At 53.7% G+C, this 14,993-nt stretch overlaps 2 protein-coding genes across 2 annotated transcripts; one reads left to right on the top strand and one right to left on the bottom strand.

Moving 5' to 3' along the window:
- Positions 1–720: 720 nt before the first annotated feature.
- On the bottom strand, positions 721–2,051 carry BESB_053650 (deoxyribose-phosphate aldolase; the record flags this gene model as incomplete). The annotated part of the gene is made up of 2 exons (XM_029363800.1): positions 721–1,104; positions 1,644–2,051. The coding sequence occupies 2 exons, from the start codon at positions 2,049–2,051 to the stop codon at positions 721–723; spliced, it is 792 nt and encodes a 263-aa protein (XP_029219723.1).
- Positions 2,052–3,854: 1,803 nt separating this feature from the next.
- Positions 3,855–6,485, top strand: BESB_053640 (RNA recognition motif-containing protein; the record flags this gene model as incomplete). The annotated part of the gene is made up of 5 exons (XM_029363799.1): positions 3,855–3,991; positions 4,381–4,504; positions 4,604–4,650; positions 5,085–5,308; positions 6,376–6,485. The coding sequence occupies 5 exons, from the start codon at positions 3,855–3,857 to the stop codon at positions 6,483–6,485; spliced, it is 642 nt and encodes a 213-aa protein (XP_029219722.1).
- Between the last annotated feature and the right edge of the window lie 8,508 nt (positions 6,486–14,993).

The following is a 14,993-nucleotide window of genomic DNA, read 5'->3' as shown; positions in this document are numbered from 1 at the left end:
GCCTGCGCAGAATCGCTGGGACGTTCGGAGGAAGTGCGGCGGCAAAACGAATCACGGCGACGCCTGCGTGGAGGATGGGACTTTCGAGAGCATGAGATGCATGTCTGTGGATGGCTGCCGGAGACTGCTTCATCAACAAGACCTGCTTTTCACAGCTCAGCATGCCGAAATACTTCGCCTGTTTGTTGGTCATGGCATGACAATTATAAAACAACGTAGTCCGATATGCATGGAAGCATTCGCATGTACATTTTGCGGACGAATATCGCATGAACAAACATCGTTGCGGTCACGCCGCGTTGGCCCGCTTAACTGAGAACCGCAACAATATGAAGGTTGGTACGTTTGCTGCTGCCTTCACTGATAAGGCATACATTTTCAAGCAAAAGCACAGCGTTGTTTCATCAACAACGCGGTCACCGTCCGAAGCAGGAAACCTCCGCCAGACCGCCAGACGCACCCTAGAACAATGAATAGTCGACAAACTGCAAGCGTGATGCGGCACAGGAAGCAGCTGCTCCGGTGGCGGTATGCCTCCATTACCAGCAGCGCGTGAAACCAAATGAACAGCTTCGCGCACTGACTGCGGATGCTCACACGTGCGACGCCTCCGGAAAAAACAACTTCTGTGCACTCCCCTGGGGCCCGACCCTGTCGAGAGTATACCAACTCCTTTCGCTTGACGTGGAAAAATTCGAGTTCTCACACGTCCTCAGAATATTACCGACCAACGAATTTCCGGGCAGCACCGAGAAGCGAGGATGCACCAATTCGAAATGTTTTTTTCGTGATATAGTCAGCACCAAGGATATCTGTGACCAGGCTCAAATACTGCGCCGCCATGTCGACAGACTTCACTCCTCCGGCTACTTTGATGCCAGGAAGCCTCTCATCACGATGTGAGGCCTTGTATTCCTTGATGGCCAGACACATCTGTGTTACAGCTGGAAGCGTTGCATTCACGGGCACTTTCCCCGTCGATGTCTTTAGCACATCCGCGCCACTTTCCAGCGCCGCAATGCTGGCCCGAAAGATGAGGTTAGGGTTGTCGTTGCGTAGCATGCCCGTCTCCAATATCACTTTCAGGACTGTGGCGCCTGAGACCTGGAACCACAAGGAACATCATGCACGTGGCCTTCACTGGTGCAAACGCGAGAGCCTCTGGCAATCGGGGTCGATTCTCTAGCCAGAGATGCCATGCAGCTGTCAGTTTGATGCATTCGCTATACGCCTCATCGTACCCCTCGAAACCGGCGGATGGGGACAATGCAACAGCAAGATAAACAGCTCCGCAACGCTATGTCATCGAACGCATTCAGCTGTGTGAAGCGTTAGAGAACAATGCACGCTAAGTATTCATGTGGATGGAATTTGCTTATGACATGATATTGGCGCACCGAGACGAGCATCCATTCCAAAGCGACAACGTCTCTCTCAGACACACGGCACAAACAGTCAGGTCCTCGGCTCCCGTGACACTTGGGAACGGTAACAACGGAGGAACAAACTGAATACTGCCTGATCAGAGTGATATGTTAAGGTTCTCGGCGCCCTGGGCAGACCTTCAGCCGGACTATTGGAAAGTGGTTTGTGGGCGTGGATTCAGTCCGCGGGGGATTCGTGGCATTCGCCCTTCGACGTACCTCACGGACCGCAGCAACGAGAGACCTCAGCGCTCTCTCGCCGGCATCAACGTCTTGATTAAGCAATTCCCAGTCCACTACAAGGTCTAGTTCGTCTGCCCCGTCGCTCACTGCTTGCAGCGCTTCATTTTTGACGGTTTCAATACTGGATTTGCCGCTTGGGAAGTTGAGCACCGTCGCAACAGGCAAACAAGCAACCTCCGGCAGCTGAGCGGTAAGATCCTTTTTTATGAATCTAACGAACCGCGGCCAGACGCAAACTGCAGCAGTTGGCGGAAGGCCAAGAGAGTCTCTGCAAAGCAGAGTCACCGTATGCTCCGTCGAGTCAGCAGAAAGATCCGTTGCATCCATGAGCGAAATGACGCGCCGGGCAACGTATGCCTGGCAGGCTTCTTGTTCTGAACCCATTCTTTTGTCACCGGTCCACTACGTGCAAAGTCAACTTGTCACTAAAATACAAAAAGTGACAGGAGAAAGTCACATCAGTCGGGAGTGTGCACAGGCGCCATCCATATCGGGGCGCGCGGGCGCATGTGCAGTGCCACAGCCCCAGCGTTCTTGGCCTCCGGCAAGCCTCGACTCAGCTACGACTCTTCGACGGTGGGAACTGATTCAAGTCGAATCAACAATAAAAATAGATCGGAAAAAAAAGGCCGGAGATGATGACTGCTGGTAATGTGACCGGTAGTGCGTATGCTTACATAACACACACACTTGACTTCAGTGCCAAGTGTGGCGGGCACGCGACCGCGTGTACCCTCCCCCCTACAGACAAGGACAGAGAACGCAGTGCCGTGAAGGGGTTTCGTATGATGTATTACTACCGATTATATCGGCAAACTCCAGGTGCATCAGCCACCTAGTACACATCGAGGAATGGGACGGTACGTATTAGCTCTGTTCCCCTATATCTGTTGCATCACCTTGCACCAATGGTTCAAGAAACTTGCGCCGTGCGCTGCACCCGGCGTTTTACCAGAAAGGAGCTCAGTGCGCTGCCGGCGTTGAGCCCCTTTCTGGTAGTAACAATACAGTCACGAGCTCTCACACACGCGGACTGTCCAGAGTGCTCGTGGTTTGTCCCCACTTTCCAGGCACTGATGTCAAGTGTGCAAAGATCGAAAAGCTCACCTCATGGTAACTGTCTCTGGCAGGTCGGGCACCTCGGCTTATCTGGGAACAAGCTTCTGTGGACCTGTCGCGCGCCGAACGGGTAGAGAAACACTGTGTATGTCAGCTTCCTCCCCTTGCAGACATAGACACTGGCGCCAACCAATCTTTTCTTCTTGCTTTGGACCTCCCTGTCACAGTTCGTTGCGGGAGCCAGTTACAGTATTCTGGTTGTTTCAACGTCAAGAGTAACATTTTTCACGCCCGTCCTCTTGGCTTCCTGCCGTTATCGCTGCCGAGGCCGGGAACGTCCGCTTTGCCGGATTGTCTCGTAAAGGAGCACCGTGCCGTCTTCGCTGACGGGCATGCGTGGCTTTTCTTCGCCTCAAACCGCTCGTTTTCCACGTCTGCCCGCCTCGTGCTTTTACACCAGGGACACCGGTGCAGCCGAACTTGCCTTTTGTTCTCCGTCTGTTTGTTCGGTTTGTTCAGACGGACAAGTGACTGGTATTTCCACTGACTAACGGACATAGCAGTATAGACGGCAGCAATAGAAGCGGGCGAAAGTCCCCTCGCGCCGTGTGATTACTGCAGCCGGTTCTTACCTCCCGCTTTCCACGAGTAATTGCCTTTGTGAAGGCTCCCACTTGTTCTCGAGTTCTGCTGCTGGTCGTTAGTTCGGCACACCCGTGCTGGCCTTTCTGCGGGGGCAGCAGTGTGGCGGCGTGTTCCGGTGGCGGCGTGTTCCGGTGGCGTCGCCCGTGGATCAACTTGCCTACCGTCACGTGAGCACGTCAAGACGGTGCTCTCATAGGGCCTGGCGTGCCCCGTGTGCCGCGCATTCATTGTGCAGACCGTCAACGCCTTAACAGCCGGTTAGATTCTGTATCTTATTCGCTCCAACCTTCGTCCTGCTTGAGCTGCGGACGCGTGGCGGCCAGGTCGGTGGCAGCGGTGTTCCAGCGGACCTACATATCCGGCTGTTTTGTGAACAGCTTGGGTGGATCTGTGAGACGCTCGAAGCACCAGCCGGCGGAGACGGTCGCGCTTCCCGAGTGGAAAACTGAGTTCACGATTGAGATTCAGAACGAGGTATACACCATGGCTACTGGATGTTCCCTGTTGATTCGAAACCTTTGTTTCGAGACCTCCCCGGATCGGGTGAGGCAGATTTTCGAGAAATTTGGTCGCGTACGAGATGTCTACCTGCCACTTGACCACTTTTCCAAACGCCCACGGTGAGGCTTCATTGTTTGGTATCTCAAGCGTTCACGAGCTGATTCCACCTGTGGTGTAATAATGGAATACCTTTACAACTACATGCGTGAAAGTATTTACGAAACGTCAAACAGTATATCGTGACGGGATTGTAACGGTTTATGTGGATGGAACCACAAATCCTTTTCACCCATTTGAAGAATGAATGGGGAGCTTTGCTAGACGTAACCAGATATTATCCATCGTGTACGCCATTACGCGCAGATTCACCCTCAAGGTGGCCGCAGCGAAGTGACAAATGGCGGCGCTTCTTCAGAACTCAAGGAAGCAAACTGCGTCGTTGCCTTTGTGGTATTGGGCCTGGTCACATCGCGCCATCATCTTGTCGGTGAGTTTTCTTTCTTCTTAGGGGCTTTGGCTTCGTGGAGTTCTATGAGGAGGCCGCAGCGCAGGAGGCGATGCGCGAGATGGACCGAACCATGATCGACGGCAACGAGGTCTATGTCATTATCGCCCAGGACAGGCGGAAATCGGTACGTGGAAAACCTTCCCCTCTTGCACAAGGAAGATCGGTGAGACTTTGACGTGATCACGCTGAGTTCTGTGTGTGTCTTGTGGTGGCCTGTTTGCAGCCGGAGACGATGCGGCGTCACCTGGAGCAGACACGACGGGGCCGCGGGTAAGCACAACGGTCCAGGATTTTACACGCTTTTCGAGACGGAACAAATTAGTGTTTCATCTTACCGCGTCGTGGGTGCTATCATCTAGCGATTGTGCGTGACGCCAAAGCATACTTTGTATTCGAAAACGACGCTTCTTTGAAGAGCTAACCCGTCCGTTGTAGCCCGCTGGACATGTCTGACGGGGATAGGCGACGGCAAACGGATCAGACTGCATGTGCAGGCAAGTTTTATACATCGATCCGTCTTGTTGGCAGGCAGGCTCCGCCGTGCTGAGGCCAGGTGAAGTGCTTTCCAGACCATTCGTCTCTGCGCCAGTACGGCCAAGACCCCTCCCCCCCCGTCCCCCCCCCTTTCCGCCCCGTCCCCCTCCACTCACCAGCACCCCGCCCGTGCGTCTTGGTGTGATTTGCTCGGTGTTGTTTAGAGGCAGACCCGAGCGGGATGGTCGTGATGGTTACGGACGAGACGATTTCCGAGGAGGCCGCGGCTATGCACGCGGCGACATTCGAGAAGTAGACATTCGCTACGCGGAAGCAAATGGAATACGGCCAGGGTCTTGGGGACCCTCTGGGGCGGCCGGGGGGGCCCCCCTTTCGGGCGCAGAAGCCGATCGCCGAGACCACGTGGAAGAAGGAGCCACTCCAGAGAATACGAGTACGGCTACCACACTGCAGATGCATAGTTTGAAGAGTGCCAGAATGAAGCGCGCAGGTGTTCGCGCAAAGTGCCTGAATTGTCTGACGCCCATGAACGCGTCGCGTCCAGCTTGTGTTCTGTCTTCTAGGGGTGCCGAAGAGCAGGGGAGGAGAAGGGGCAGATTTCTCCGACCGTATCGGCATCAGTTGTCTGGAGGGGGAAGCAGACTGGCCAGCGTTTGTCGGAATTCAGCAGCAGTAGGGACAGGGAGCCAGAGGCTACAGAGTACAAGGAAGCTTTCTTGGAGGAGTGCATGCGACAGAAGTGTAATTGAGGGGTCGTCAGAGTAATAGACCAAAGGCTTTTCCTGTATCCAGCGTTTCGTATCGCTGAAAAGACGAGGCCGGCGAGTGCAGGTCTGCGTGGTTTGTTCCGAAGGGCGTCTGGAGTGTAAGAGAGTCCTTTGTGCGCGCCTGACATGGAGGCCGCCGACGTGGCTTAGGGCAGCGCCTGGGTGGGGACGAGTGTAGACAGAAAGAAAGAATGGCGAAAGCAATTGTCAACTGAAGGCAGTGCTGGGTGAAGGCGTCAGGCGTACAGAGAGTACACAAAAGACAAAGAAACAGCAACGGAAGCCAACTCAAGGGACGGCGTAAAGAACTACAATGGACTGAGGATGATAGTGGAAGCCTAATGTTGCACGAAAAGATTCTCGAAGCTCAACAGTTGCGGCAGTCCAGAGAAAGAGTCGGAGGACTCAAGAGGGGGAACACAATTCAAGGTCTCTCCAGTCGTTTCTTGCCTGTACGTAAGGACTGAAACTGCTGCCGCGCGACACGTGATGGGTTGGCGTGCGCAGCAGAGTGTTGGTCTCGATGTCCCAGTCCTCGACCGGGTCGCGTGTTCCCCATGGGAGACGGCACCCGATGTGAGCGATATCCCTTTTTCCTGGGCGCAGTCCGCTGCGGGAATCGCAGGTCATCTGCTCCACCAACTGGACAAATCGTCCATTACTGTACCCCTGAGCAGCTGACAATTCGCGGCGAAACTACATTCTCCTGGCGTGTGTATGTTGTGTGCTGCAGCGGTCCTCGATATCGACGCGACGGCTATGACAGGCCCAGATACGGTGGAGGCCCCTACGACAGCTACTCCAGGGGTTACAGGGGGCGCTCGCGTTCCCGATGACATGTGAGCTGTCAGACTCTGCACCGCCTGTCGTCTTGTGTGCGATTTTTGTCCGCTCTTGGAATGACTTTTCACGTCAGGAGGTTAATTTTGGGACGGAGCTGCTTGTGGGTGTTGCCATCATTTAGTGCTGCTCTCCTGTTTGTTGAGCCCCCGGTGTCGGGCTGCCTCTTGAGTGGGATGAAAGTACGCAGTGGCAGCAACGGCTACATTACGGGAGAAGCTGCATCTCTGCCGGTACACAGGACGCCTGTCGTGTAAAATCTGGCAATTTGCGTATTCACGGACGCCTGTCAAATCTACGTTTTTCACCCCGTGAAAAGAAGACACCCCACATCGTGTACTGCAGACGCACAGGAAGCGCACAAGACCAAAGATAAGCCTGTTAACAACGTCGGCTGAAAGAGGAACAGGCATTTTAGTCGGTGTGACTCAGATTCCTGTGTGCTGTCTGCTTCAAGGAGGGAACGCGGGGGGCCGCAGCAGCACGGTCAATATGCGGTGCGCAACGGTACTAAGGTGCGAAATTTATGGAACATAGATCTTGCGACAAAGAGCAGACTTTACGACCAAAGTTCGCATAGTTAGTGCTCTCCTACTGGGCTGTGTCATTCTTCTTTTTCAACGGCAGCGAGTTGCTGTCGGCGGGCTTGAGATGACAATTCAAAGCAACAGCGGGAGCATCAACCAACAGCTAGTAGCGCACCGGTGCCGCTTGACATAGGGCGACGCGAGACGTCTGTGGCAGGCGCCTGTGGATGCCAACTTCTCCCCCCTAGTTTCAGTGCGTTACGGAGGGCCTGAAAACGCTAAAGCAAGTCCATGGTATACTATCGGCACCATTCTCCCCCCCCCCCCCCCCCCCCCCCCTTGGGGCACTTCCTCCATGCTCTGCCACTACCCTCAAACGCCGCTTGTTCAAAGGGCTGTCATCGTGATAAACCGGTCGATGGACTTTTTCATAACCATCTAACGCACTTGCATGGCTGTGTAAGCGTGGACCACCATGATGGGAGAGGAATGAACATTGGGGATCCTGTTGATTATGTAAGCCATCCTTCACTTGCGTGTGGTGAGAGCGTCAGTCTCGACCGTCACCCATCTCGCTCGCCATGCCCAAAGTTGAAACATAGGCACGGCCATACCTCCGGCGCAGTCATGATTCGGTGGTCACTAGTCGTGCCGCCGATATTTTTCAGTAAGCAACGGGTGACTATGAGCCGCGGTCGCAAGTTAAGGCACAACACATGTGCGTTTCTGCACTCACGTGAAGCGCAGCCACGTTCCCATTTTGAGGATGCGGCGTAACAAGTGGCCAGGTCACTTTCGGACCTGACGTGGACCGAGTGATTAATGAGTATTTTTCTTGTTGCTTTTCGGTCGCGGTCATCTGCGGATATATTCAATAGCTACTCGTCATGCTGCTGCCCCGCATGCACGTGCGTCGGCGCATGCGTGCTCAAACCTCCAATACTCAGTGCCTTTTGTCGATGGAAACCGTTACCACACATTCCATATTGACACCCGCAGCTCAACTCATTTCGGCATCAGAGTGGTTTATCGGCGTCGATAGCGTTGATCGAGCTCGACGACCGATCTGAATGCCGGGTCATGCGCCGTCTGGAGCCGTGGACAACCACGTACTAGGTCTGCAGTCCCGGTAGTAACATCTAGTAGTACTCGCCTCCTTCAAACTACAGGCTTTTCTTGCATCCGGACGAGTATCCTGGATGTTTCTTTCTCATATCTCAGCACTTCAGTTTCATTCGTTTGTCTTTCATTTGTTTGCTTTCTCCGAGCGCGCGGTTTCTCGCGTCTGCGTGCGCCGGTGTGTCTCAGCTTGTGGTGAGTAGGGTGCAGGTATTTCTCGATGCTGTGTGGTAGTCTGTTAGCGCTGCAAGGCCTTCCACGGCAAAGCAGCCAACTGCTTGTGGAAAAATGGGCTATCACGCCTCGTTCTTTTCTGCTGACGGGGGAAGGAACACAACGCGTGTTACGTAGTCCGCCCCAGCGGGCGCGCTCCTCCAGCGCCGCTGTTTCCGATAATCCCATCAAGATATCGGATTTCTCGTGTGATAACGAAGACGCTTCATTTCGCCATATCCAAAGGATGGAGGCGTCAATTCTCTCTGGCGGACGGCCCGACCTGACTCCGCCGTTGTCCGGGTTACTCTCCATTCGCGGTTTCTGGCGGGAGTCCAGAGAGAATTCCAGGAAAAGCGCATTCTGCCCGGTGCCCCAAGCGCGGAGCTGTGGCTTGAAAGAAAATACAGCTGCGATTACTGCATACGGCAGCATTAGAGGGCTTTTCAGTAATGTCCGTCCTGACCATGAACCAGTTCGCCGTGTTCCACGTCGATTGGAAGGCGATCTGCCTGTTCATCTTCTTAGTCAGAGTTACGGTTGGCTACAGACATTCCGGCATCCATCTTTGTCAGCAGGTCGTAGACGCGCATGCAGCGTTACCGCGGCTTCAGTGGGAATGATGCGAGCGCCGTCTGGTGCTTTCGGTGACATGCCCAACGTCCGCTCTCACCCTCCACATTCCCACGTGAGGTTGGCGGCCCAGTGCGTCTCCACTCGTCACTTTTCATCACGGAGCGCCCTTTCAAGGTGGGTATCCACATGTGGGAAGGGATCGATGGAGGATGCCTTTTTCCACGAAACTGTGTTGCGTTGCACGGCAAGAGGATCGACGGTTTCAGGGCGGTGTGTACTCAATCACAACGATATCTCGCACTACTTGCGCGACGACATGACCTCGGGTCAAAAAGGTGTCTTGCCCGGAGTTCCTGGAGGCCACAACATTGGTGTCCAACCGTGGGGTCACCATGCGGAGCCGACTATCCCGTCCGTTCCTTTTTCGTCAAGTATTCACATGCGTGAAGTTGGACAGAGGTGGTTCATCCTAGACCCTGTCACGTCGATACGTGCCTTCCATTCTGTTGGTGGAAATGTTACATCTGACACGGATGTACTGAGGGTCCCAGGACTGCGATGGCAGGAGGGCGACCTGTTCCCGAATATGATTGTTCCGCCAGGGGGGACGATGCCCCTAGTCCCGCCTGGGGGGGCGGCTCTCCCTTTGCTGCTGAGATGGCGACCGAGGAAAAGTTACAAAAAACGGACAATGGGCTTGCCTTCTACAAAGGCACGTCGTCGGTGGGCGCAGATGCGGCGATGAAGCTTAATTCGTTATTCTGCGTTCTGTTCGAGCATTCTTGCTTGACATGGGATGCGTGATTGGTATCCAGCGGACCGGAGAGACTCTTCTCGACGCGAATCTCGTTGTTACCTCGTTGCTGGCCACTCTGGCGACTGTATATCATTCTCAAGTTTTAACTGCATGATGCTCAGGAGTGTGCATGTTTAAGGCACAGACGTCCAATCAGATCCTTCTGTCTCGCGGCCACGTCTCAATTGGCATGTGCACTGTCGGTGAATGTTGATGGTCATTCAAATGTTTTGCCTAGCTCTCATTCGGAACACAGCATAAGGTGTAACGAATGAAAATGGAGGCAGAAAACGTGTAGACGGGCGACTCCTTGCTCTGCAGTGGCTGTGCCCTTGTGCGCTGGTCGGGGACTGTGCAAGCCAGAGGCTCCAGTTTTACGCTGAAGTTGGACAGCCTACTCAAGTAGAACAGCAGACAGCAACCACGTAACTTCCACTTCGTGGGTCGAGTTGATAAGGTTTTCCTCTTCCTCGAATTCCAAACGAAGTCGCCTCGTACGCCCTCATTCAGCCAATAATCGTTTACGGGCTCGCTAGTTTGCACGAGTCCCTGAGACCGCCAATGCGTGGCGCCTGGCACCGGTGTGGTTTTCGCAATCGACCGGCATTCTTGCTCGTACAGAGACACCACTTTAATTTTTATTGGCGGATCCACAATGTTTAGATCATCACCAATCCCGATGTAATGATGCGGGTGTGCACGTAGGAACTGCATGACGTTACTCATCAGATCTGGGCTAGTATCGTGGCAGCGGTATTTCACTAGGCCAACCCTGATTGCCAGTAGTAGAGTATTCTTATCATTATCTTCGTCATGCTATGAGTGATGTCAACTCCCATGTCTATTTATCACGTACGTGCTTGTCGGCACGCCACAGGAGCTTACAACCCTATCACTAGTGTCGGAAATTCTGTAACCACAGCAGAGCACATCGGCTTGTATCGTGGGTCGAGCAGTCCCGGGCTAACTGGCTTTGATGGAATGCCGGAGGAGTTTCTAACAAGCGACGTTTGCGACGTGAACAGAGAAGGAGGATGGCATTAGGGAGCTGTGCTTCCATCCGAAGCACATTCGCAATGCGGGAGACTGCAGGGAGACGCAAAAGACGACTGTTTCGGTTTCGTTTTTTTTGGCCGCGTGCTGCTAACCGGGTTACCTTATGCATTATTATGTTTACCAGGTATAAGAAATCGCTACTCTGTATTCTGCTCTTGGTACTTGCAAAAACTGGGTAGGACCGAGGATCTTCGAGTGCCCGCATTCGCACCTCCCCCCCACCTGTACGTGACATATCTGCAACTGTGGTGCGGTAATGCTTGAGTCGTCGTACTTCCATTGCTTTCTCCCTCTCGCAAGATACCATCCTTGTGAGTGCATGTTGTTTGTCGTCTCGCATCGGCGTGTCCCACTTTGCCGTGAGCAATCTCAGCACGTTAACGGATTCTTGCTTCGCAAAATAATGTGACACGGTGAACAACAGGGTGAACAACAGGTGCTCCTTGCTAGATCGTGCGGACATGTCATTCACACGTTTGTTTCAGAGGAGAGTGGGTTACTTTTAACGTTTGTCTCTTATGCGGTGGGGCATCGTATCCCGGGGAAGCAAAACGCGAAAATCCGGTTTCAGACATTCTGTGACATACATATGAGTCATAAGTCTCGAACTCTACTGTAGTGCTCGTCGCGGTGCCACACGCGTCTTTTTGTTGGTATGATGAAGCGACCCGAAGTCTGACAGGGCCATGAAGGCAGTTGAAGCGCTCAGCCAGAGCCCGGTAACGTCTTACATAAGTCAATTCTTCTATGTGGCTACTGCAGCTGACACCGGCGGTCCCTCTTAGCCTCCGTCAAGTATAATTGGTCTTAGCCTCATAAGGGCTCAAGCTGGCTATCCGGATCTGACGTTTTGCACGTGCGTCCCGCTTACGAATTAGTCAACTACTTCTGTTTGTCCACCGTTCGGCCCCGTTCTGTACATGCTGTGTTCCATAAGCTGGAACCGATGTTTTTATCCATCAGCTGAGTACGTTTGGCAGCTGGTGGTCAAGACTGAGGGGCCGCTCCACAGCACCGGCAATGCTGAAACTACCCCTATTCCGACCGGGAGCTCACGACGCTGACGTTCCCGAGCCCCGACACCTGCGTTCATCAGTCTACCCCCCCGCATTCCAGAAGATGACCCATTCTCGGCGTACGTCGGGGCTCTCAAAAAATAGGACGTCGTCAGAACGACATGCGTCAGCAGCTGAAGTAAGTCACGATGTGCTCTGGAGGGAGCATGGCTTCTCTGGTGACTCCTTTACACTTCTACGAGACCCTGATCAGGGAAGCGAGGGTAGATCTCCTGGAATCCAGATATCCTGCTTGGCCGCCGTACGGCTCAGGGCACATCTCTGTGGATTGACCAAAGAAGATCTGAACCGCCACCGCCCTATCGTCGGGCTACCTGTCAGGTCTCGACGATGCAGCACTCCTAACGGCGGCAGAAAGCATAACTCTCGCACGTTTGGAGGGGCTATTTGTGGTAGGTCGAGTCTTGAAGGCGTGTGGCCGCCTCGTCTGAGAATGCGCGCAACAGGGAATTCAACAAGGAGTAGTTGCACGGGTGCACTTCTGTGCCAGTCTGCTGAAGGGGAGCTGAGCCTCCCGATTCCGGTCAGGCGAACTATCCAAGAGGGTCCACGCGGACCCAGGCTCTCACCAGAAGGACACAGAGGCATAATGGTCTGCTCCCGAGCGGGACTGACTCCACCCCACGCTGAACAGGCCAACTCAGACGACTGATGAGTATACATGCAGTCGCGCCCCCTGAAGAACGCATGGTTAGCTGCACCGCCGCAAGCCCATTTTCCATCCTCCTCGTGTACAAGGGGCACCATGAACGGCCAGATATCACAATCAAAGGATACGTGGAGGGAGGATAGAATCAATGCCTAGATCTATGGCGTGCCTACAAACGGGACGCCACCACATGGCAATGTAGACTCCGCAAGCAGGTGGTGGGCAGGGGCTCACCGAATGTAATTTCAAACTTATGCAGTGCAGGTTTTGCGACTCAAAAAGAGTGAAAGAGCTTGGCACGCCAGGGAGTACCTCATGTGAAGAAATGAAGGTTTCATCACACTTGTCTTACCAATATGTACCGTGCGAAAACAGGTCACAGCTTACACGAGTTGCTCACTAATTTATTGTCCGTTGATGCATTATGCAGAAAAAACCCCGAACAGTTATGAAACCGTCTGCGATGATACCTCATGCACAGCTGATATACAATGTGTTCGCAAACAACGAATGCTGTGTAGCATAGCCTGCCCCCAACGCCATGTTGATGCTGATACCTCTCCATGCGTGTGACACAAGCATCTCTTGACTATTCGTTGCCCTCGTCAGCAGCTGTTCTTCATGTCACCGATTAGTGAAGACTCATAGCTCCTGCAAGTACGCGCCGTTTCGGGGATTTCGCCACACAGGGCAAGACGAACGTTTGGCGGGCCGCCGCCAAACATTCATCTTCTGTGGCCCGCGCCAGTCGGGCTCTGCTGTCACCTGACGTCACCTCAGTTAAGTGAGATGCTGGTTAATTCGCACGATAATGGCTGATACTCGGCCCCGAAGAGGATGCACAACTGGAGCGTTCTGAGCGGAATCTGAAACCAACACCACGTGAAAGCTATGTTGTGTTCATTCCGCCTTGGTGTGTGAAGGGGGACGAAGTTGCCCGCCGTTAGGGCTGACGCGGGACACTATTAGGTTTGAGCAGGTTGTCCGTATTGGCAATGCCCTGTGTGCGTTCGATGTAATTCGCTGCCGATGCTCCCCCATGACCGCATGGCGGTTACGGTGGGGTGCTGTGAGGAATCATGTCCGTCAGACGCGCTACGTAAACAGTGGGCGACGTTCTCTTTCCGCGCCGTTTCTACTGGTGTCACGGCCGGGCGGTTACACTCCACTCCAGATACGAAGCCCACGACAAACTTGGACGGCCTTGCAGTCGGGTGACCAGGCGTCCTGAAGTCTCTGCCTCCCCACGTAGTACGGTACGTGAAGCGTTCCAAATGGTGTGTGGAAGCTGAGGACAGCATTATTCACTACCGGCGTGCGCTCATTCGCCAGAGATTCTGAAAGAGTATGCTAACACGAACGCATACTGAAAATGTTTCCTCGTGGCCAAAATGTGTAGCCAAGTGACACAGCCAGAGAGCTGCGACCACCCGCTTGACTTTGAGTCGTACAGAGCCTGAGCGACGTATACTGCTTTACTCCTTGCCTCCGGCGAAAAGCGATGCCCTTCCATATATGGCAGCGCTACGCATAACTGTAGCAAAACTGTAGGGGAACCGAAGCAGGCCCCCGCTTCGCCGTCGACTACCTCAACTCGCCTCCCACAGAGTGAAGACTCGAGAGCGGCGATCTTCGGCACCGATGAGCGCTCCATTCCATTGGAGAATTACCCATTCTCGTCTACTAGGCTTATGCGTAACGCATTGGACCAAAACCCTTTTGCACCATTCTAAGACTAGTTGACCCAGATACGACGTACAATGGCGGAATCAAGTGGCAGGCAATTTGCGCTGCAATGCTCGCCGATCTCAAAACAGCGGAGCCACATCAGCGCTCTGTCTGTCATTTCATAACACGTGCTGCAACAATATTCAGCTTAGAGACTTCGTAGAGCCGTCCGAGGTGTCGAGCCGTCTGAGGTGTCGTGTTGCTCTGTCAGGGAGACATAATTAGCGGACTGAAGTTCCCGTGCAGCCGCGAGCTCAGCGTTTCCCTCAGGCCACTCGCAAACGTCAGGAGCTACCGCGGCCGCGCCGGCACTCAAGGTAACACTGACACACGTTCAAAACTGAGGTACGCAGATCAGTGCCCTTGCAGAAACCGTATCTCTACACCAAATCGATCCCAATGAAAAACATTGACGACGACTGCTCGGCACGCAGGCACGCAGTGAACCCGCACTCGGACACGGTAACGGACTCCCCTGTATGGGATGCGACAAAAAACAGGACACAGAGTTTCGTGAACGAAGTGTATGCCGGTGAGTACAAAAAGCAAGACGGCGGCGCAGCACGGACGCAGTCTACCTCATCGACAAACCAGGATTCCTGTCTGTTCCTTGTCCTCCCAGAGGCGGCCTAGAGTTTGAGAGATTTGACAAGCTGCATATACAGACAAACCGATGATAACATATGAACGTCTGGATCTGACACGGGATATCGTTCTAAAGCTGAAACGCCGTATCTCGCAACATGGTCGAAATACATTTGCACGGTATGC

Source organism: Besnoitia besnoiti, chromosome IV, assembly GCF_002563875.1.
Source record: "Besnoitia besnoiti strain Bb-Ger1 chromosome IV, whole genome shotgun sequence".
Taxonomy (NCBI): Eukaryota; Apicomplexa; class Conoidasida; order Eucoccidiorida; family Sarcocystidae; genus Besnoitia; species Besnoitia besnoiti.
The sequence above is the reverse complement of the archived record's forward strand: the minus strand, read 5'-3'. Positions and strand labels throughout refer to the sequence as shown.